Raw genomic sequence first — 23,003 nt, forward strand, 5'->3', positions numbered from 1 at the left:
TTTGCCGCTGTTGATCTCTGTGAGTACCTCTGGAAGATGGTATTTTGAAGAACATTGGTGTCGGAGCTACGGACTCACAAATGTAATTTACATTATTGTGTCGATTTCAACGCTTGTAACTATCACAACTGAGCAGTACTTCCGAATGACCGAGGCTCAAAGGGGTCTAGGAAATTCCCCTCCTCGACAGTCTATTCCTCTGGGCTATATCATCGCACACACAACTCTTTCCTACTCGCTGTCTTTGTTGTGGAGCAAGTACGTTTTTATCAGCAGAAAGGCCTTTTGTGAGGTCGACTGGCCACCATCCGGTTTGAGTTTTACTCTGGTCACGTCTTGCATATTCCTGATTCCCGTATCGCTGTTGATATATAATTTCTTCGGAAACGAATCAGAGGAGAAAATCTCCTGCGACAAGGCTAAACTGGTGAAAATAGAGAGCGGAGACGAAGAAAGCGATGAAGAAAAAGCCCACTGCCGCCTTCAGCTCGCCATAACCGTGTTTTTGGTCACGTGGTCACCGTACGTGATCGAAAGTTTTTTCACGTATACAGCGCAAGTTCCAAACGTCGTCGGAGTCGGTTGCGCGTTCATCCCAATTGTAACCACGACGCTTATTCCCCTGTGGTACATCAAATGGAAAAAGGAAGCAGACAGACTATATCCTGTTGTCTCCTACATTCAACATTGTTAACTCGTTTATTTCCATTCCTCTTTTCTCATTGACCGGAATAAAAAGTTAATGGTCAAGGAACCACATCGGAGGATTTCAGGGCAAATATAATCGGTAAATTAAGTGACCCGTTAGCCTTGTGGCACAAATATACGCAAATCCAGCCTTTTCTCATTAGTGAACGAACGCACTTATTAATACAGTTCTAAACTGTATGCTTAACTTCGAAATGATAGAAATTTATTTATCTCAAAACAAGAAAACCTTTTACATAATAGCGGTGCAATAACATATTCTCTTGTTTTAATGCCAAAAAAGCAATTTTAACCTCGCTTGGTTGAGCGAAATATAAAATAACTTTTTTAATATTGCGAAACTAAAGTTAGTATAGTACATTACTAAATGAAATCAACGTTGCATCGGCTCTTGCTCAAAATACGCCGATCAGATCAAGCCAGTTGATCCAACGTACACCGAATATTGTCCCCGGTTGCTTGCTTCAAAACTCTTTACAATATTTTTGTTACTTGGCAACAGGAAAGGGGATATTTGAAAAGAAAATAGAAGTAATAAGGACCAGTAATACGGGCAACATTTTTCGTGCAACTTGTCGCGCAACAATGCTGCGTTGCAAGTTGAGCTGGTTTGTTGCGCGTACTGCCACCTTCTTGCGCAACAAATTTTCATTGTTGCAAAAAGTAAAAGCGACGTCTTCTTTTTTCAAATGATTATAAGTAACTTCATTCACATACAGGAATCGAAAATATTGCCAGAAGTTTCGAGGGTTAAGAAAGTAAAGAAAAAAAAATTGGTTTGAACATATCACCCCTAATGAGAGCAAGGTTTCAATCAGTATTTAAAACGAAAGAAGGAATATATTTACGCAGGAGGTAATGGATGGACTCCTAATTTACGACAAGTTTTAGATTTTTGTTTGTTGCTTACTTACAACACAACAACGGAGACCCTGGAACGAGGTTGGTCACAACAGGGAGAACTGAGGAATTCATTTTATTAAGAATTTACTTCCATGGACAATGGAATATTGGAAACAAGAAGAAATTTAAGTAACTAAAAAAAAAAAATTCAGCGCGATCCATCTCATTAAACGTCCGCCATGTTGTTTTGGTGGGTAGCGGTCCATACTAATGAGCAGCAGGAGTTCATAAATGGGCATGACACTGGAAGTGCACTGCAATTGTAACGCGAACCGGAAATCAGGCTAAATTCACGTTTTTTATTGACAAAACCTAATTTTACAAGTTGGAGCGTGTGAGTCCCGTCTGGTCCCAAAGCTCTAGCTGTCTCAAAAAGAACGACACTACTGTAGTTACTTAAAACTCATTTCAAGTAAAGCTATGATCCTCGCACTTACGAACGCAACTGTAGCAGAGAAGCCTGAAGAATTCAGGACTTCAACAGGGTCCTGCATTCAGTTTTAGGCGTCTCTACGCAATTGCTAATATTGCGTTCACAACTGCGACGATCATATCTTCACTTGATTTCATTTTGTTCATAAAAACTCATTTCTTACAAATGTAGTTTCCCTCCGAATGTTTTTTAGCACACCTATTGTACTCTTTGCTATCAAGTCTATCAAGAGTCCATAACTTGATATTAGGTGAAGGACTTTCGTTGTTATACATTCCTTACACCTCTCATGCCCTTTCTTGCCTGAGTAACCGGAGCAAGGAGAAGGAAGGGACTAATTCCCTCAGCTCCTTCCCCTCGTGCCTGCCACGCAAGCTAGCCCTATCATGAATATAGATGCACCTCAAATCTTTGCTGAAGCCTCAGAAAATAGACCCCAGTTGTTCACAATTAGTCAAAAATTCCAGGAAATTCTTGTTTTGATTTGAGATGAAATAAATAATTGATTTTAGTTTGACCGAAAATTTTTCAAGAACTTCAACAACCTTGAATTTACGAACTAAAATGTCCATTTGCCTCCCCTGTGGTTTAATCTACGTACAAACCTCTCGTAATAAATTTGACATCGAGAGTTTTTATTTACCATTTGAACAAAACAAGGACCCACCTGTTTCCGCTTGTTCCTGCAAACCCCACATCTGTAATCCGTACGTGTTGTGAAGAGAGAGAGCAAGAGTGTGAGAGAGTGCGTGAGAGAGGAGAGAGAGAGATAGAGAGAGAGACTGGTAAGTTCCCAGTAGCCTTTTCGGGCCATAGTAAATATCTCTTCACTTCCGATTATAATTCACGTAAAATTTCTGCCAAAAAAGTACTGTGAATGGCGAATTTTGACGCTATTTTTGATGAAAATCTTCAAGAAGACGAGCAAGGGTCGCGTGCTTCTAGCGAACATGTTCAAGTGACCCCAGAATCTGTGGTTATCCGCGGTGTTGGACACATGACTGTGTGAGTTTTGTTTGTGCTTTGCAGAGCCCTCAAACGAAGTTCTATTGGTTTTTGTGTGTTTTACAAGCCACTTTCGATCCTCAAAATTTATCACTTTATCTCTAACAACATCAAGAACTTATCGTTATTTCTTTTTGCCTAATCCTGCGGTTTTTAGGTTCGGTCTTAATAGCAAATTTGATGTAGAATTTCAGCAAGGACTAAGTGCTAAGGTAAGCTTTGTTCCAGCACATGTGTGACTATACAGTTTCTCAAAAGATTGATGCGATTGATGTATTGATTTGTTTAAATATTTTCTGTACCGATGATTTACCTTTTAAGATGCCCCGTTTATGGAAGTTTTGGGGATTCGAAGACCACCAGTTTTTGCTTCGCATTTAATTAAAAACAGTCAATTACGTACGGAGCAACGTTAAACGTTATCTGAACAGCAATAATCGTTTCATTTATTTATTTCTTTACTTTTCCATGGGTTATATCCGCTATATGTTTGTACGAAGGCGGCAATTTTACGTTTCGTCCCGTCTTTTTAAAAATGATTTTGATAGAAACAGTTTAGTTTACCAGTTTCAGCACTTGGACTCCTTCAATTTGACTACTGTCTGTTTAGACTGTTTTGCTGTTAATTTGGTCTCATCGATCAGTAGTCCTTTCAGAAGATTACGACAAGCCGACCGCACTGCTGAAGGAAAGGCCAGACCACAACACCGGGAACTACATGCCCTACGCTTTTCGACTAGTGTGTGGGATCTTTAACGTCCCACAGATTTTATGAACATTGAAGGGTTGTGAGAGGGGGCCTACGGTTTATAGGGCCGTTCGTAAAAGCCGGATCGGATCGGACAAGAAATAGATCATAGTTAAGAATTGCTCAATATTATCAAAGCTTTGTGTTTGTTTGGTATAATACTATTGTATTTCAGTTGAAAGTCATCTTTCAATTCAATGAAAAATGCGCTTATGTTTCTGCAGATCACAGGCCATCTCAGCCATTGTCTGTGGCCTTACTAATGTATCTGTTGCAGGTCATTTTTTTCCTTAGGTTAAATTGCAACCAAGCTAGCTCATTTTGTTTCAACCTAGGTCATATTGGGGCAGGTACATGTACATGTACAAAACACAGGTCACCGGTCATTGTTTTACCAAATACAGAAACAAACCTAACTGTTTACAAATGCTAACATTAGGCCTAAAGACTTTTGTTTAGGTCTAGTTAGGATTAAGGTTAGCTTTAATAAATGTTTAGGATACTGTATGTATTGATAAAACAATGACCTGTGACCTGTGTTTTGCACCTGCCCCAAATTGACCTACATGTACCCTGTAGGTTGAAAGAAGTTGATCTTGATTGAAACAAAATGACCTAGTTTGGTTGCAAATTAACCTACACTGTAAGGAACAAAATGACCTGCAACAGATATGTTGTGTTGTCCAGTTACTTTGGTAATCCCAAACTGGATTGTGAACAATAAGAATAGTCCTAATAAAATGCTCCCTAGGGTGGTGAATGCAATAATGGGTTGGCTGTGTCATCCGATGTTTTGTAGGTTGCCCCTGAGGAGTACAAAGCGACTGTTACACGAGTCAACAGGGTACTCAGTAAAACGATGCCTGTTAATGTGCGGTGGTTACTCTGTGGCTGTATCTGTTGTTGCTGCACTCTTGGCATGTCCATGTGGCCTGTTGTTTGTCTCAATAAAAGAGTAAGTAATCTTAGGGGAACACCAGTTAAAACTATGCAAAAAAGTACTTTTGCAGAAATCAGTTCATCAAAGGCTTATTATAGTAAATGTATTTTGACCAGAGTCACTCTCTCATTAGGCTCTTTCAATTAACATAAAAGTTTTGCATTTTGTCTTGAGAATGGGTAAGAAATTCCTCCTTGTTTGTTGCTAACTGAAGAATGAGGTCTGTATCTATTATAAGTGGAAGCATCCTGTATAATTTTATGGTCTAGTTCTTGAGATGAAAAAAAAAAGAAGCCAAATAAGTGATATTGATCAGTTTCTCCTCCTAATCTTTTTGGTTGGTTTTGATGGATTTGGCACCAGTGATGCAAGACATTTTGTGGGACCATTAAAGGGGATCTTTTAAAATAAGTCTTGTAGAATGTGCTCTTTTTCCTTTGAGTACCCAGAAATAAGGGAAAGATCAGCTTACTCTGAAATGTGTGCTTAGCAAACCCAGTAAATGAGAGCAATTTCAGCTGTAAATTCTGCCCACACCCTTGCTCTTTAGTGGTCTTTTTATGGGTAATAAAGATCAAAGCTACACAGATCAGACGAAAATTGAAAAAGATATTGAAGCAAAATAATAATTTAGGGAACTTGGGATTCAAGAATCAATGAAGGTGTTGTTTGACGAGATCTGATTCAACTGAAATAATATACTGTAGCATAAAAAAAAAATTAAAAAGCCTAGAAGGCCCATCAGGCCAGCGCAGATCTCCGGTTTCTGTAGCATGAAGCGACTAGGAGTATTTCTACTCTCCCCTGGATGGGATGCCAGTCCATCCCAGGGTTACCCCCAGCATTAAATTCGCTAGTACCCATTTATACACCTGGGTGGAGATAGGCACAGTGAGAGTAAAGTGTCTTGCCCAAGAACACAACACAACGTCCCCGGCTGGGACCCGAACCCGGACCACTGGATCTGGAGTCGAGCGCACTAACCATGAGGCCACCGTGCCTCCCACTACACAGTAGCATAGGAAAGGCCAATTAAATTGCAAAAAGAGAGAACAGGAAATTCCCAAATAACGTCGGTAAACTTAATAACCTGCTGACACCTCAAACTCCCTAGGATACCCCCACGTGATGAGTAAAATCATCTGGTGTTAGATAGAGTAAAATCTGTTTAGTCTCACTCCCAGGGGTCAATGGGTTCAAGAATTTTACTTAAACCACCCAGGAAGGAACATTATCTTTTAGAATCTTGATTTTGCCTCTGTTTTTTCAGACAAGACATTCAATTAACAAGGTATTAGATGCTGAAAACTGCCATCTATATCATAAGGTATGTAAATTGTCTTGGGATTACCAAGAACAGCAACCAACTGTATTCCACAGTAGGTAGAGTATTGGACATCTTTGTAGTTGTAAGTAAACTGCCAATCCCATCCCCAGAGTCTGGCCAGTGCCAAAGCAGGAAACCCGTGAACCACAGATTCCTGACTCTTCTATGCAAACTCCAAAAATTGGGAACAATAGTTGTAGCCAATAGTTACAAAAATGGACCTTCACTGCAGCTACGCACAAATTGGCTCTGGCCAGAGTCTGTGTTCTTGGTGCTGACCAAACGAATAGAGCACTCTGGGGACAAGATTGGTAAATTTGCAAGAGAAAGGTAATTTTGTTCAATCTTGATTTCAATCTTGATGTAGAGAAAGAAAAATTTAAAGTCACAGCTCACAAGCTGCTGAATGTGACAGACGCAACTTTTTGTAATATTTGATCCCTCAAACTACACTATACAGTAAGGAGGACAGCTGATTTGCCAGAAAGTGCATCTCATGCACTGGCTTTGTTATCATAAATGAAAACTTGTCTTATTTATGTGATCATAGCAGCAAAAGTACATGACTTTTGCATACACTGTAAAATAATGCAGACCCAGGCTTTACACTTTGTTTTTTCTCCAGCTCGGGCTACACTGGCGGTTAAACAAACAAAGATGCAATTCAAGCAACATGATGGAATATGTGAGTATTCATTGCTTTGTTTTGTTTAGAAGTTCAGTGAAAAATTAACCATTACTCCCAGTTTCCTTCCACGATGCTCTCAGTTCAGTTGAGTTCTTCATTAGTCATTATACATTGTAATAATCAAATGATTGTACAATATTTTATCAAATGGCAAGGGAGCCCAGAGGAAACAAATAACAAAAGGAAATTGCACAAACCAATGAGAAAATGTAAAAGAGAGTTTGGATAAAATTGCTTTTGATTGTAAATTTAACAGTTAAAAACAACATTTTGATTGCATCTTTGGTCATTATAAAGCAAATTATGTAACTTAGGTAGGAAATTAGTATATATTTGTACCAGGGGTACATTTATTTTACAAAGTGTGATCTCAGATTTTGCTACATTCTGTTAATCATATATCGCATTTCTTATTATTATGTACAGAAAGGTACTAATTTCCCTCAATATTACTTTGCTTGATAATGACGTAAGCTGCCATTAATGAATTGTACAATCAAATGTTTTTAAAATCCTTTGGTTATCAATGAGAATGAAGAAAGGAAAGGAAAGGAAAGGAAAGAAACTTTATTTAAGTGTCTAATCTTCTAGCGCTGTAGAGCACTAATCGGGGACACTGCAAATTGAAATTAACAAGTTAATGCAAATCAAATCAAATGTTGGTTTTTGAGGAGAGGGGAAACCGGAGTACCCGGAGAAAACCTCTTGGTGCAGAGTAGAGAACCAACAAAGTCAACCCACATATGAAGCCGAGTCCGGGCCACATTGGTGGGAGGCGAGTGCTCTCACCACTGTGCCATCCCTGCACCCCAAAGGGTAAAGGACAAAGGGCAACAAGGGAATTATTAACAGGATAAATGATATTATTATTTTTTAAATATGCATTGCAGGCTGTGTAATCAGTGTCATGTAAACTTGTTGCTTCTCCACTCTCCTGTGAGACATGTTTCTCTGTGTACATTGTTTTTCCCTTGGCGTAAAAAAACCTTCCATTGTTAGAAATTACAAAGTATTGGTGGAGCACTTTTGCTGTGCTACACTGTATGTACATGTAAGCTTGAAAGAAAGTGAAACTCTTATATTTTTGACAGGTTCTGCTTGTAGAGTTTTTACCAAAAGAGCAGATTTTACGACCAGACTGATGCAGGATGTGAAGAATGTGTATAGAAATTTCTTATTGTATATTTCTGAAGATAATTTGTATTGAAAAGAGAACACCTGTAAGATACACAGCTGGAAAATGTGAGATATACACAGTATTGACTGTAGCAAATCCTGCATAATTATTTTGATGAGGAAGTCACACTCATGTACATGTAGTGTTTTGAAATTTGAGAACTTTCATACAGTCAACAAAGTTTCCTTGATTGATTTTCACAGACATATTTATGTAGCTTTGGTCAGAGTTGGCTAATCTTTTTGAGTTTATTATGCGTCTACTAAAATCCTCTGGTCCCTTTGCATTCCTTATGTCACTTTCAAATTCTGATTTGATAATTATTAGTACATGTATGCATTTGAATTTTAAATGAGTTTTATTTTTATATCAAAATGAATAAGCAAGCCAGGTGTTCTGTACAAGATATCGGGTATCTTCCACTATTGAAATTAAGCCCATTTGACAAACAGTTACTTTCATCTCTCATTTTGTGAAAAGAAAACTTTTATGAGATTTCCATCCTTTTGACAGCTTGACTATACTAGTGACTGCATTTTCACTTACAATGTAGATTGTTGACATTGTCTTCTTACCTTCTTGATAAATGTTTGATTTAATATATGTGTTTGTAAAGTTCAGTGGGCTGAATTTCGTGATAAAGTAATATTGTTTCAGTGTATTAAATACCGGTAGCGAAAAATTTAATGAGTTAGTGGGCTTTCAAATATTTCCAAATTTCTTCTGGTTTATGAATACTGAGTAAAAAAATTTGAGGTCTCAGCATTCTTTGATCTTGTGTGTACGGAAACTTTCATTGTAATATTTGTGGTGAAAAGTAACATGTACATGTACAAAATGTGATGCTGTAAGGGAGATAATCTACCATTTTAATATTTTTTGTGTTGGGCTGGAACTGCAGTGCAATTCGAGGCAGGAGGGGTAATTTGTTGGTGTTTAATGAAAGGTCCATTGCACAAGCCTTGTTGTAGAATAGTTTCAGCCCATTATTGATAATCAGAATACAGTACATAGTATTGACAAGATTTGGACACTGTCTTTTAAGCATTGGGAACATTTTCATACAGGCAGGTACAAAAGTTGGACCAGATCAACTCGGATTGCTCACCTTGGATCGACATAAAAAAAAAAAGATAAGGCCTCGAGAAATCACCCTAGACCTAATCTTTAAGCTAACCTTGGGGCAAATGTCGAATAGTTCTGGCGTACAAAACCGTTTTGCGCTCGATCCGAGGTGTGCAATCCGAGTTGATCCGGTCCAACTTTTGTACCTGCTGTTTTAACATTCTATCTTAAGGTAAACATTACCAGAAGCAAGGTGATGGCAGAGTAGTGATCAGAGGTAGTCCAGGGTATAACTTCTGATTCCCTCACAGCCATTCCCTCAGTAAGTTTGAATCCTTCCCCATGTCTTTGCCTTTTTTAGGGAATAAATTCAGGGCTAAATAGTTCTGTGAAGTTTCTGTAGTTGTAGTTAGTATTTGAGCCATTGAAATAAGGTTAAATTCTTCTACTTTGGCCGTTTCTGAAGATCGAGGAACAGAAATAAAAAAGCTCTTTGTGCATAGGAAATAACATTGTGATCAATTGTATTATAGTAATAATAATTGTTTGATAAAGGTAACACAGTTTTAAAATTTATTTATGTATTTTGGTTTAGTTAATAATAATGTCAAGCATTCTTCCTGTTAATACCAGTTTGTACCTTTTGTAATTTTGAACTCATTGTTTCAGGTTAGAAATTTTATTTGATTCTGTTTGAGCAATTTCGTTACCAAATGTCTCCTCCTTCTGTGAACAAATCCTTCTGTAATATTATTGTCCTTTCAAGGAAATTTCTTTATTTAATTTTTTTGCTTTTTATTTTTTCCCCTCTATACACTTAAAATTGATCTGCTAGTGTCAGTGGTAATTTAAGTTTTGAGGTATTGAAAGAAACAACATTCTGAAAAAAAATCCTGTCTAATTACATTATTTCAGTTACTTTTTTTTTCCACGTGCAGGCACGTGTTACACACTTTGGTGCAGGCACCACATAATAACAGAAAACTAAACTTGACTATGCTTTAAAGTAATTTTAAGAATTCATTGAATTTAGTGTCTCAATTGTGGAATGTTTGATTCAAGGTTATGGTCTGTGGCCTGTAATGTTGTGTCTTGGGTTTAATAAAGTGATTTGAAAATGTTACTTGGTTGGCATCAATATTCTTGTGCCTAAATTTGTCACTGTAAATCCCACTTTAGGAAATGTTAACTAATAAATATTGTATCCTAAATATTGTAACTACTTTACTTTATTTTTTCAAGATGATTTGTTGCATCAAGGGTAAAATTTGGCCTAGTCCTCTTCATAATTTACATGAATGATCTTCTAGATCTAGAAGAAGTTCTGCAATTTTGTCATGTCACTTGATATGCTGATGAGACACTTCTACATTTTTGGACTTGGAAAACAAGATTAATGCCAACCTTGAACTCATATGTAAATGTCTTTGAATTATCAGGCTTACTCTTAGCATGAAATCTAAATTTCTACTTATTGGAAGTCGCCCTTGTCTGAGTAAAGTTGGGTAAATTCTTATTTCTCCTGGTGATATCCCTCTTGATTATGTTGATTCTTAGAGCAGTTTTCCATTGAGCATCGTAAAACCAAAACCAAAGTAATTACTTTGGCCAATCAAAAAGGTCGGACGCAATCCAGTAAACCAATCAAAACTCGAAGCAATTACACGTAGCCGACACAAAGCGCGGGAAAATGTGCACGCGCGAGCCTCGATTGGTTTTGGTTTCACTTCTGATTGGTTGAAACTTTGAACCAATCACTGAGTGAAGTAATCATAGACCAAAGTAATTATCTAATTACTTTCGACACTCAATTGAAAACCGCTCTAGAGCGGTTTTCAAATGAGTGTCGTAAAACCAAAACCATAGTAATTACTTTAACCAATCAAAAAGGACGGAGACAATCCAGTAAACCAATCAAAACCCGAAGTAATTACACGTAGCCGACACAAAGCGCGGGAAAACGTGCACGCGTGAGCCACGATTGGTTTTGCTTTCACTTCTGATTGGTTGAAAAAGTGGCCAGAGAACTTTGAACCAATCACAGAGTGAAGTAGATGCAAAACCAAAGTAATTCGCTAATTTCTTTCTACACTCAATTGAAAACCACTCTATACACGTACGCATTTGCGTTTATCATATGGCCCGTAAGGCCCTGCGCGCGCTTTCATTGTATAACTATTGCGAAAATGCCCGTATGAGGGCCGTACGCATTAGCGCGAGCAGGGGGGCGTTTCTCAAAAGTCCCGAAACTTTACGGGCCATTTTCGGGTGTCAGAATTCCCTTTGTAACTCAAGAACGGAGAGCATTTAGTTCGTCAAACTTCACAGACATGTTTCTTTTAGCTGTCTTAAAAACATGTTAAAAGATCGGCTTTCCAAAATAAGTTGTTAGCTGTTTCACAAATGGCTTTTCGGGCCCGAAACGTTTTTGGGACTTTCGAGAAATGGGCCCCTGCAGGGCCGGAAAAAGCCGTACGGCCCTACCAGGAACACATACTGCTCAGCGCGATGCAATTTTAGAGGGTTTCTTTGCTTTTTAAAATCCAAGTTATTTATAGCCAGAAAAATAAACGCAAACAACATATTAGATAAATTTTCTGTGCAAATTTTTGTTACTTGTTTTGTCCAATCTTCATATTCTGAGTGCTCATGAATAGTGTAAAGAACCCATATGATAAAATGGTTATTGACTGAGTTTAGGTCGCTCTCGCTCAGTCAATAAGTACATAATAATTTGTGATCAACAAACATTTTCATTGACTGACCATAATAATAATAATTATTATTATTATTTTCGAAGTAAAATTAGTGATAGACTAGGCCTATTGAGATGCATTAAGTCGTGTCTCCCTCTTTGCCCTAGAATTATCTTTTTTTGACATTGTTAACTTGCCACTTTTTAACTATGAGGATATCATTGGGGAGATCTGTACGGGTCCGCAAATGATCCCAGGACCGCAAATGATCCCAGAACCGCAAACGATCCCCAAACTGTACCGCAAATGATACCAGGACCTCAAATGATCCCCAAATTGTACCGCAAATGATCCCGGAACGCAAATGATCCCCGTTTTGGACCGCAAATGATCCCGAAAAAAAAGGGAGGAATGGCATGGTGGAATGATCTGGATTCAGAATTAATGAGAAGAGCGCTTATTTTTATTAAAATCACTTTAAGTCATGCATGGCTAGCAACAGGTTTCTGCCTCATGATAGTTTAAATTTGCTACATTTGATTATCGGATACAATCATCAAAAACTAACTTGGACACAATTCAAAACCGATTATGACCAGGGGCCTGTTTCTCGACAAGTCCCGATGACTTTTAGCATGTTTTTTCGAGATAACTAAAAGCGGATTGTGAAACACTTAAACCCTCTCCCTTCTTGAGATAAACAGGGTATTGCGACATGTGAAAAGTTTAGGGACTTTCGAGAAACGGCCCACTGATCTCTTTGACGAGGCGAAAAGGACGCCACCCGGGCCCGGCTTGCAACAATCGTAACATTAATAACTAGAACGCAATGTTTTAGCCTATAAGCGTTGGTTCAACATGCAATACTGCAGTTTTGTTTTTTCCCATGTCCTTGACTAAAAGTCGTCCATTAAACAACTATTACAGAAAACGCTATCATTTGCGTAGACCTGCAATGCTCCACCGCTCTTAAATACACCTTGTGTGTAGCACTCGAATAGCCTTCCACATCTGGGACAAATCTCTTCTGTTATTTTTCCTTCGCAGTATTTTTGCTTTAATTCCTGAGCAATGGCTAGCTGGGGATAACAGAATAACAGAAGAGATTTTTGCCAGATGTGGAAGGCAATTCGAGTGCTACACACAAGGTGTATTTAAGAGCGGTGGAGCATTGCAGGTCACAATTCCCTGTTTATCTCAAGAAGGGAGAGGGTTTAAGTGTTTCACAATCCGCTTTTAGTTATCTCAAAACAACATGCTAAAAGTCATCGGGACTTGTCGAGAAAAAGGCCCCTGGTCACAATCGGTTTTGAATTGCGTCCAAGTTAGTTTTTGATGATTGTATCCGATAATCAAATGTGGCAAATTTAAACTATAATGAGGCAGAAACCTGTTGCTAGCCATGCATGATTTAAAGTGATTTTAATAAAAATAAGCGCTCTTCTCATTAATTCTCAATCCAGACCATTCCACCCTCCATGCCATTCCTCCCTTTTTTTTCGGGATCATTTGCGGTCCAAAACGGGGATCATTTGCGTTCCGGGATCATTTGCAGTACAGTTTGGGGATCATTTGCGGTCCTGGTATCATTTGCGGTACAGTTTGGGGATCATTTGCGGTTCTGGGATCATTTGCGGTCCTGGGATCATTTGCGGACCCGTACAGATCAGGGAAATGTTACCCTGATGTCTGAACTTCAAGTGTTTTAAAACAAGGCATTACGCCTTAACCCTTACACCGCCATAAATGCCAATTGACACTTATTGACACCTTTTCATTTTAATTATGCATTTCACTCGTAGTTGTCTGTGTCACGTGACATTTCTTGACTAATGACGTCATAACGCTGTTTTTGGGGAACGTTTACCCAAAAGAATTCAACAACTTTCTGCTTGAAGTTGCTTAAAACAATCATTAACGTATAATTACACCTATTAATGTGGCATGTTTCATTTTCATTGTGACTTCTATGGACACTTATTATGTGACTTGACCTGTTTTTTTCGTTTAATTTTGATTTACCGTTTCCGTTAAGATGGGGATATGATTAAAAGGCAGAATGATAATACCTGGATAGTACTAGAGGAAGGAACAGAACACATTTTAGCCGTTAAAAAATCACGTGGCACGTTTCAGATGAAAGAGTGAGTAGAAAGCTAAGCATGCAAATTTCAAGTTAACGTCGATTGGATACCCTCGTAAAACAAAAATATACCAATTTACGAGGTTGGTCAAGCCTTAACACAGTGGAGTAAAGAGTTACTTAGCTTCTGGTTCGGTGATGACGAACATGACAATATCAACGGTGACAACGCGAATTTTTCATCAAAGGTAACAAGTTGAACAAGCGCCAAGAAAGATGCAGTCACAATGCCAACAACAAGGACATTGGCACTGTATTCAAACATCATTTACATAGGAGAATTGATAAGGATCAAGTATTTGTGCAACAACAACAACAAACGCTGCATCGTGAAATTTCAGCAATGGGCCATTGGGTCTTCTGCTTTGTTTCACAGTCGAGCTCTGTGACGGGTGGCGAGAATTACTTTCGAGATTTTGGTGTTTACTTAGCTGGGTTAGGGTTTAGGGGTAGGGTTAGGTTACGTTAGGATGTTCTCCTATTTCTGGGATTCTATATTTCGAAAATGAGTCTCCGCGTCCTTAAGTCCCGACCTCCCCGAGTCCCCACATCCCCTGTCCCCTGTTCCCTGTCCCCGCGTACCCGTCCCATTTTTCGTCACAACCAACACTTTAACAGTGAGTCAATCAGAATGCTAGTAACTTGACAATTTAGAAAATACACTGGCAACCATTTTCGGCTGGTATCTTGTACAGGTCACAGGTCATTGTTTTTCCAATACAAAAGGTATCCTAAACATTCATTAAAACTAACCTTTGGCCTAATTAGGCCTAAACAAAAGTATTTAGGCCCAAGGTTAGCTTTTATGAATGTTTAGGATACTTTCTGTATTGGTAAAACATTGACCTGTGACCTGTGACCTGTGACCTGTATAAGATACCTGCCGAAAATTTTAGCATCAGTGACGGACTGTGACAGTAACTATGAAAGACTTAAGAGAAGGAAGAAATTCGATTAGTAGTTGGGCTTTAGGAAAACTAAATACACTGGAATCTTTCTTTTGGGGCACCTCTATCCAGGGTACACCTGTCCTGGTTCCGAGGGTGTCCCTTGAGTGGAGTTTCCACTGAAGAGAATATGACACGGTGCGGGCATGCGAATTTTATCTTTGAGTGCTGATAGTATCTTTCACGAGTGAGCACAGCGCACGAGTGCAAGATGCTATCAGCACGAGAAGATGAAATTCATATCCCCAAGTGGTCATTTAAGGTTCTGTTTATTATATAGATACCAGGAGCCCATCTGGAGCGTGCAACTTCCATACAGCGTCTGTGAAACGGCGTTTTCACAAGTAGGTTTATTTTTAGACTAGCCCTTCCCGCGAATTAGGTCAAAAAACAAAGGTAGTTCCGGTTCGATGACCCTATGACGTCAGCTTAATTTCTTGTAATTGGTCATCGGGCTCCTGTGGGAGTCTCATTCGTGGGAAATTCAATCTAAAAATAAATCGGTCTGTGAAAACGCCGTTACACGAACACAGTAGAGTTGTAGGCTCCGGGTAATGGGTTCCTGATAGATACTGATTTTATTCATTTTCAAAATGGGGAAATAGTGGTCATCAATCGCTAAGACAAGAATTCTATGTAACATGTAACGATATCATAATTAAGCAAAGTACGATGGCCCGGGTAAGTTTAGTCCTGAGGAGGACTGTTTAAGATGATATTAGGGAGCTTAAGCACGCGCTTTTTTGAGACGCAGACGGCAAACGGAAGTGAATATTTCGCACGCCAGGATAGCGGCCTATCTTCTAGATTTTTAAAATTAGGGTCTCTAATAGTGAAAAGATACTTAGCGATATAAATGTGGTTGTGTGAAGACAAGTTAAAAGGGAAAACAGCTCACTTCCGGTTGCCGTCCGCGTGTCAAAAACGCACTTGGTTAAGCTCCCTATTGACTGACGTTTCGACAAGCTGAGCGGAATTCATCTTCAGAGTCAAGTGATTTGTGTAACGTCAGTAGATACCATAAAAACTCCGGTCGTAGATGTCATTGGTCAACTTATTCGTGATGTTATTGGTCGACTGTCAGTTGAGCCTAGATGTAATTGGCTGTGAAAACTAAACAGTGATTGGTGCTATGAAAAATAAATCATATTAAATAATGTCAAATTGAGTTATAAAAAAGGTTAAATTGTATTACAGCAACGAATCAAATGATATATATGAAGTGAATCATATATTGAAATGAACGGCGCATATGAAATCAAGTGAAGCTAGGATCCTTGCAGTTATGAATGCAATTTAAGCCATTGCATAGAGAAGCCTGAAAAATTCAGGTCTTCAACGGGCTTTGAATCCGTGACTTCACGATACTGGTGCGACACCACTAATGTTGGGAGCTGGTCATTTGTGGGTTATAATGTTCCCGTGATCTGTGACTTCATAGCTCAGTTGGTTAGAGCGTCGCAAGGGTTCAAACCCCGTTGAAATCCTCCTGAATTTTTCAGGCTTCTCCACGCAATTGCTAAAATTGCGTTCATAGCTGCGAGGATCATAGCTTCACTTGATTCTATTACAGCACAAAAGTATCTTACGACATATCTTACCAGAAAGGGGAAGCTCGCTTTTTATTGGCTAATTGTGTTAGTTGCCATGACAATACCTATACACCTGAAAGATAAAATAATACCTTCACTTCGAGCGGTGAAGATACGATTTTTTAGAAAAAGGAAAATCCCACTATGTCATCAGTATCTATGTAATAAAACCTCCTTCGTCATTTTTTCTATTTAGGAAGAGATCCGAAAGGCGTCATTTAAGCGTTTTTGCAAGGAGCTTGGAAACGAGAGAAAATTCGCGCCAACTTCGATCGCAAAGCATTGTTGTAGCGATTTAAAATGGCCGACAAAGGTTGTTCACCAGCGAGAAAGCGGAGGAAGACCGAGGCCTTCTTGGATCGGAAAGATGATTCCAACACGCAAATGCAGACGGTGAAAGAAGTTGGTAAGATAATAGCTTAAGGGTTGAGGCATGGAATAAATCGCAATCTATAGTAATTGTCACAATTCTGCTAATAGTCTGCTGGCAGCCGGTTTTTTCTCTAAGGGTCACTAGGACGAGCGCAGCCTTAGCAGGCTTAGTCATCGCGAACTCGAAAGGGCAGTATGGCGTTTGCCCAGTAGAGAAGACTGGCGAGGCAAGGGCGGTATGGCTGAGTGGTAGCCAAAACGTCTCGCCTCATAACCCCTACTGAATTACGAGAGAAAAACAGACTGGCAACAGTCTATTCTGCTAATGTTATACTGTGCAACATTCTCAAGGTCCCCGCCACAGGTACAAAGCTTATGACCTCTATATATGTTGAGGCTATAGCAAAGGGGACGTTCCATTTATGATCCGACCTCGGGGTATGGATGAGTAAGATTGCTACTCATCGGATTTTTTGTCGGAACATTTCCTTCCCTTTTTATTTTATGCCGATTTCTGTACCACAGTGGGAAGTGGTGGGAAGGGGGAAGGGGGCGGGGGGTACGGATTATAATGGGATCTTTGTAGAAGTGATTTTCTACAAAACAAACATGAGGACCCATACTTTTTATCAGGCATTTTGAAACAAAATTGGATTCTTTTGTATGACATTTACAAGAGGGAAGAGTTGTCATTTACACTTTTTTAGTGTCCCCAAAACAAAAGATATCTCCTTTTGGATGAGGTTATTGAAGCTCAAACGGTGACAAATGGAAAAAAAATCAACTGATTTTTCATAATTTCCTTTTTACTTTACCTTTGAAAGTTTCAAGTCAATATTAATAGTTTACTATTCTCTTTTTTATTGAATTTCTTTGAAGTTCTTGATGTTGACACCCACATTGCAAAGTGTTTTTAAGTCGAATAGAGTTGAAAGACATAAAAGTTCAGTGAAGTATGTCTGATGATTTCATCCAAATTTCAATGTTTACAAGTTTGGTTTTTATGTCATTATAACTCTTCATTTTTTGCAGATAAAGATCACAATGGAAACATTTTGCTCAAAAAGCAAAAACTAACAGAAAGATTCAAAGTAGAACTTCCAGAAGACTTCTTTGATTTTTGGGAGTTTTGCAAGAAGCTTAACTTAGAAAATCCTTGTGGTAAGAATATATGTGTGTAACTTAGTTTTTCTGGGGCAGAAAAAAAAAATCAGGTTGGATTGGCCAAGGCAAGTAAATTCTGCCTGTGGTAAGGGAACCACAGTATAAGCTTTCGGGCCAATGGACAAGTGAAGCTCTTGTCAGTGGCTGGGAATGTGGCTGTCATTCCTGCATAAATCTTGTTTTACCCCAGCTAAACAACAGCACAGACAAGGACTAAGCTGACACCGGTTGCACTGTCCAAACACTTTGCTCAGTGAAGTATCGGTTAGCTCATTACCTTTTGTTTGAGTCTATTCAATAATAATAATAATATTATTAATGGTATGTAGAAGATGAACTTTTGCCATTTTAATGCATACTGTATGCATTCCCATTTGGCCAGTAATATTAAAGCAACTGGGCAAGTGGTTTTCTACAGTTTTTTTCTTGCCCTCTATGTAGCTACATGTATCATTGAAAAGGTAGAGTCATATCTATAATTTTAAAGATTGTTTTTTATTTATGTTCTGTTACTGGCAAGGAATTGGTGTGTGTAACAAAAGGGTAAGGAGAAGAAACTCAGTCATGTTGAAGCATTTTTCCTAGTTCCTAATTTTTAAAATTCTTATGCCTCTTCGTATTAACTGCAAGAATACCCTGGTACTTCTAACTACTATTATTAGCATTTAACAGAAACAAGTGTCAATGATATATTGATTTTATTCTTATTTAGTGACACATGTTTCAACATATAGGCTGCTCTGTGCTATTACATGATTTTCAATCTCTTTTAAGTCATGATGTTGTTTGTTTGTCAGTTTCTTGATAATATCCAATATCATAATTAAGTAAAGTACGATCGTCCGGGTGAGTGTTTACTTAATTATGATATGACTCCTGGGTTCAAACCATTTACATTATCCAATATGGTTCACACTCCTTTTGTGGAAAACTGGAAAGGAAATTTAAACCAAACAAGTGTGTAAAGAGAGTAGTTTGAGAAAAGGCTTTTTGTTTTATTTTCCTTTTAGGTGCCTTGAATGAATCCCTTGGCTTACAACTGGTTGGACCATATGATGTTTTATCAGGATCCTTTGATGATGTTGATGAGTCAATTATCACCTCATATCATTTGCACTGGAGATATTTCTACGATCCTCCTGAATTTATGACTGTAATTAAAGGTGACAACGAAACTGGTTATCATTTGGGATACTACAGGTAATTTCATTCTTCGTCTTGACAGCCCTTTCTTTTGTTTGTAAGAATGTGTAATACAAGCCTGATCCGTAAACCTGTCATATTAATATTTATATAATAACCCAAGTTATTCTTGCATTTTGATTGGTTCTTGCCTATGATCTATTAGAGGACAGACGCACGATTGACATCACCATCAGCTTTTATTCGAATAGAGTTTAATTCTTATTATATAAAACAAATAGATTCCATGTTGCCGTATGTCTGTTCAGTAATAGATCACAGAAGATGTCAAAATGTGGTAAGAACATCAGTGACACACTCGGCTATCTCCTTGTGTGCCACTTTTTTGTTCTTACCAAATTTTGACGTCATCTGTGATCTACCTGAACAGAGATGCATGGCAACATGGAATCTATTTGTTAAATATATTTTTGGCACAGGATGTCTTCCTATGACAGGAAAAATATTTACCTTCACTTTACTAAAATTTTATTCATCTCATAATGATTGTTATTGTCTGTGGAATCATGATAACCTTACAACCTTATTATGATTTTTTTTCATTTACTAGAGATGATCCCAAAACTCCCCCAGTGTTTGTGGCTTCAAACCAGGCAGAGAAAAATTGTGAATTTACAGTCCTGGGAGAAAACTTGTTTGCAGCAATCAAGTAAAGATTCTTGATGTACTTTTCATGCTTGGATTTTCCAACTTCCCTGATACTGGATGCAGCTCATAAATTTTATTCCTGGATAGATACTCTTTACACGTGGCTGTTTTAAACTTAGATATTTGTCATTCTGTCACATTTTTCCCCTGAAATAATTGATCAAGGTTTTAATGTGAGCATTGTTTCTGGTGTGAAGGTTATCTGTGTTCAGCTTACAAGGGGTCTCACTTTTATCCCAGAAGGTTATCTTGAATTATGCTCTTAAAATGCTCTTAAAAGAGCTGTTGAAAGGAGCTGGCTGCCTGCAAAAATCGCGGCCTACTCTATTGTCTTACTCTTATCCTGCTCCTATACTTCACGATTTGTCTGACAGCAGAAATTACATTTTCCTCATTTTGGTGTCTGCCCCTTTAAACACAGCTACCTACTGTGAAAAAAGAACAAACAAAAAAGCTATGAAGTGAACTGCAGCACTTTGGTACTTTCCAATCAGGGTTTTATTCTTTTGTTTTTCTGTTAGTAAATTTATTGGTGACTTCATGAAGACCTCAAGTGGCAAATCCAAACTAAAATCAATAAAAGCACTTCAAGCCTCACTTGTGACAGATGCAGAAAAGTTGAAATATAATCTGAACACAAGCACTCCTGCCATCAAAGCCAGAAATAAGAAGGTTGTTGCCAAGACGTTTCACAAAGCTGGAATTGTGGTCCCTGTAGATTCAAATGATGTTGGATATCGTCCCCTGACTTTTACTGATGGTGAGTTGGGAAAAATTGTTTAGTAGGTAGTTAAGGGTGGATACAGGACTGCATTGAAGTAGCCTGCAAACGCAGCTGCCTCTCATCGCTCCTGACTACTAGGAGTGTTTCGCATTCCACTACATCATTGCATCAAAGACTAGCATTGAAGAAGTCAGTTAAACATTAAATTATGGATAGACCTCTTTGGTCAGTATAATTGCTGCTCCACCCACCTTCTTTGGTCCCTTTACGGTTTTTCTTTTTTTCAGTTCAATTTCTTTAGTTGATGATTGACAAGCAATAATTGTTAATTAAAATCACATTTATTAATTATAATATTAATAAAATCAGACCACAGTTCAGGATTCGGTTTAAATTACGTAGACGTCCGATGAGGAGAAAATAAATCGATTTTTTATCCGTTCACCTTTTTCCGACTCTCACAATTTATACATTTGTTGGCTTGATCCTTTTCTCAATTTTTCACTGTGAATTCTCATTCAATTCGCAACGCTGTTGACTAACTTTAGGTGAACTGAAGAAAATCCTGAGGCGGATTACAGATGACAAAAGTGACAAAGATAAGGAACAAGCGTCAGAAAACCTCCAGGAACAAATGACACTGGTTCAGTTTGCAAATGATGAGTGTGATTATGGGATGGGACTCGAGTTGGGCCTGGATCTATTTTGTTTTGGAAGCGATCGTTTTCATAATACCATCCTGCAATTGATGCCTCTTGCTTACAACCTTCTTCAAAGACATGTGTTTGCAGAGATTGTAGAGATTCATGTAAATAATCGAACTAGAGCACAGCTAAGCCAGCTTCCATCTTAATTGCCAAATTATGATACAGACAAGTTATTAGAAGCCCATATTGCGGCATAGGCTCTGTTTACACTTTGGAGAATGCAGATGAAATTGATTCCTTGTGGGTTCCCAAGACCTGTCTTCGTGCATACACGGCTTTCCTTCCTCATTTTGTTACTGGACTTAATTAGATAGGTTATCTGTTGTCTTCTCACACCAAATTATCCATTCATCATACGATGATATGTCCATATCTAAGCTACTGTAACACAGCATGATCATCAACCTATGTTACTAACTTGAGTACACCTTATCTCCTTCAAGAACGTGCAGTTCCTGCTTTGACCAATCATGAACATCGTGCTCACTCTTCACTGTTATTTGCTAACCTTAACATTTTAGATATATTTAATGTCGATGTACTCCACAGTGCCAAATTTATGTTTTCCTATCACCATCTCTTGCTACCTTCTTCCTTCCTAAACTTGTTTATAATTGGTATGCAAGTGCATCACTATGCCACCAGGGTCCGTTGCTCGAAAGCCGATTAACTTAATCCAGGATTAGCGTTAACTTTTGTTTCATTTTTTCAACTTTTCGGTGAAACTTTGTTTTCCCTATTTTTGTTTTTCAAGATTGACTTCTTCTTATGTAAAGTTTGGTCGAATATCAGCGTTGAGCAGCATTTGGGAGTAGAGAATAAACTCCTTGGTTAATTTTAAATCGGGTAGTAGCGTTAATCGGCTTTTTAACACCCGGGCCCAGATCTGTGAATGATGCGAACTTTTCAGATATTTCGTGCTCCTTAAGATTTTATGCCGATGACACTACGGGGTACTCTTCAAGCCTTTGTCCATCCACCTTGCAGATAAACCTACAAAAAAACCTTGGTTTACTCGTCTCTTGGTTCCATAAGAACTTCCTGGCGATCAATCATAGTAAATCTCAATCTATCGTCTTTAACAGAGCAACTTTACGAACGCCCTTTGTTATCGAAAGTAATGAACTGGATTACGTTTCACAGATCAAGCTCCTCGGAGTAATCATTGACAATTCACTCTCTTTTAAAGCGCATATTAAAGAAATCTGCCGGAAAGTGAACATAAAAGTTTCAATTCTTCGTCGCATTCGTAAATTTATACCCTTAGATATTATGATTAAATTGTACAAAGCATTTATTCTGCCTCATTTTGAATATGCATCACCACTGTTCATAGGTCTAAGTAAAGGTCTGTCTGCGAAACTAGAGTCAACCAACGCATTCGCTTTAAGGATTCTTCTTAATCACTCTAAATCGACTGCTTATGAAGAGTTACTTAACATCGCACATATTAAAAGCCTGGAACACCGACGCATAGAACAAGCACTGACACTCGTATACAAAAGTATTTATGGCCAGGCACCGAACTGCATTCGGGAAAGGTTTATCCTGCGTAGCAACGGTTACAGCCTACGGGGCCATCTTAAGGTTGTTATTCCAAGACCAACCTCATCTTATATGCAACATTCTTTCACGTACCAGGCTAGCAAACAATGGAACAATCTACCAGACAAAATAAGGATGTCAGAATCCCTTTCTACATTTCGGAAGAACTTACAAAACATACAATTGTCTTCATCGTATGACTGCAGCTGTATTTTTTCAAATAGACAGTCTAATTACCAATATTTTCTTTTATTGAATTATTGATTAT

The 23,003-nt window shown here is 38.3% G+C and overlaps 4 protein-coding genes across 5 annotated transcripts in view; 3 read left to right on the forward strand and 1 right to left on the reverse strand.

Annotated features, from left to right (window-relative positions):
* Nucleotides 1–1,767, forward strand: part of LOC138016627 (melanopsin-like) — a 2,283-nt gene extending 516 nt beyond the window's left edge. The window contains exon 2 of the mRNA XM_068863821.1: nucleotides 1–1,767. This exon is cut by the window's left edge and continues 277 nt beyond it. Within this exon, the coding sequence (XP_068719922.1) occupies nucleotides 1–694 (694 nt within the window). The 3' untranslated portion in view covers nucleotides 695–1,767.
* The window catches only part of LOC138016626 (spermatogenesis-associated protein 4-like), a 35,727-nt gene extending 32,956 nt beyond the window's left edge, over nucleotides 1–2,771 (reverse strand). Inside the window, exon 1 of one of the 2 annotated variants that reach the window (XM_068863817.1) lies at nucleotides 2,712–2,771. In XM_068863817.1, coding sequence (XP_068719918.1) covers nucleotides 2,712–2,742 — 31 coding nt within the window. In that variant the 5' untranslated portion in view covers nucleotides 2,743–2,771. The remainder of the gene's footprint in view (nucleotides 1–2,711) is intronic. The other variant, XM_068863818.1, reaches the window with a different exon arrangement.
* A 75-nt stretch (nucleotides 2,772–2,846) lies between these two features.
* LOC138016628 (cysteine-rich hydrophobic domain-containing protein 2-like) lies at nucleotides 2,847–10,117 on the forward strand. The gene is made up of 6 exons (XM_068863822.1): nucleotides 2,847–3,049; nucleotides 3,207–3,261; nucleotides 4,597–4,752; nucleotides 6,008–6,064; nucleotides 6,690–6,749; nucleotides 7,844–10,117. The coding sequence occupies exons 1-6, from the start codon at nucleotides 2,922–2,924 to the stop codon at nucleotides 7,892–7,894; spliced, it is 507 nt and encodes a 168-aa protein (XP_068719923.1). The 5' UTR covers nucleotides 2,847–2,921; the 3' UTR covers nucleotides 7,895–10,117.
* A 6,534-nt stretch (nucleotides 10,118–16,651) lies between these two features.
* LOC138016361 (histone PARylation factor 1-like) lies at nucleotides 16,652–21,420 on the forward strand. Its single transcript, XM_068863514.1, has 6 exons — nucleotides 16,652–16,778; nucleotides 17,777–17,905; nucleotides 18,919–19,108; nucleotides 19,662–19,760; nucleotides 20,281–20,519; nucleotides 21,032–21,420. Exons 1-6 carry the CDS (start codon nucleotides 16,673–16,675, stop codon nucleotides 21,334–21,336), a joined length of 1,068 nt encoding a protein of 355 aa, XP_068719615.1. The 5' UTR covers nucleotides 16,652–16,672; the 3' UTR covers nucleotides 21,337–21,420.
* Nucleotides 21,421–23,003: the final 1,583 nt, after the last annotated feature.

This window comes from Montipora capricornis, chromosome 9 (assembly GCF_036669925.1).
Source record: "Montipora capricornis isolate CH-2021 chromosome 9, ASM3666992v2, whole genome shotgun sequence".
In the NCBI taxonomy this organism is placed as follows: domain Eukaryota; kingdom Metazoa; phylum Cnidaria; class Anthozoa; order Scleractinia; family Acroporidae; genus Montipora; species Montipora capricornis.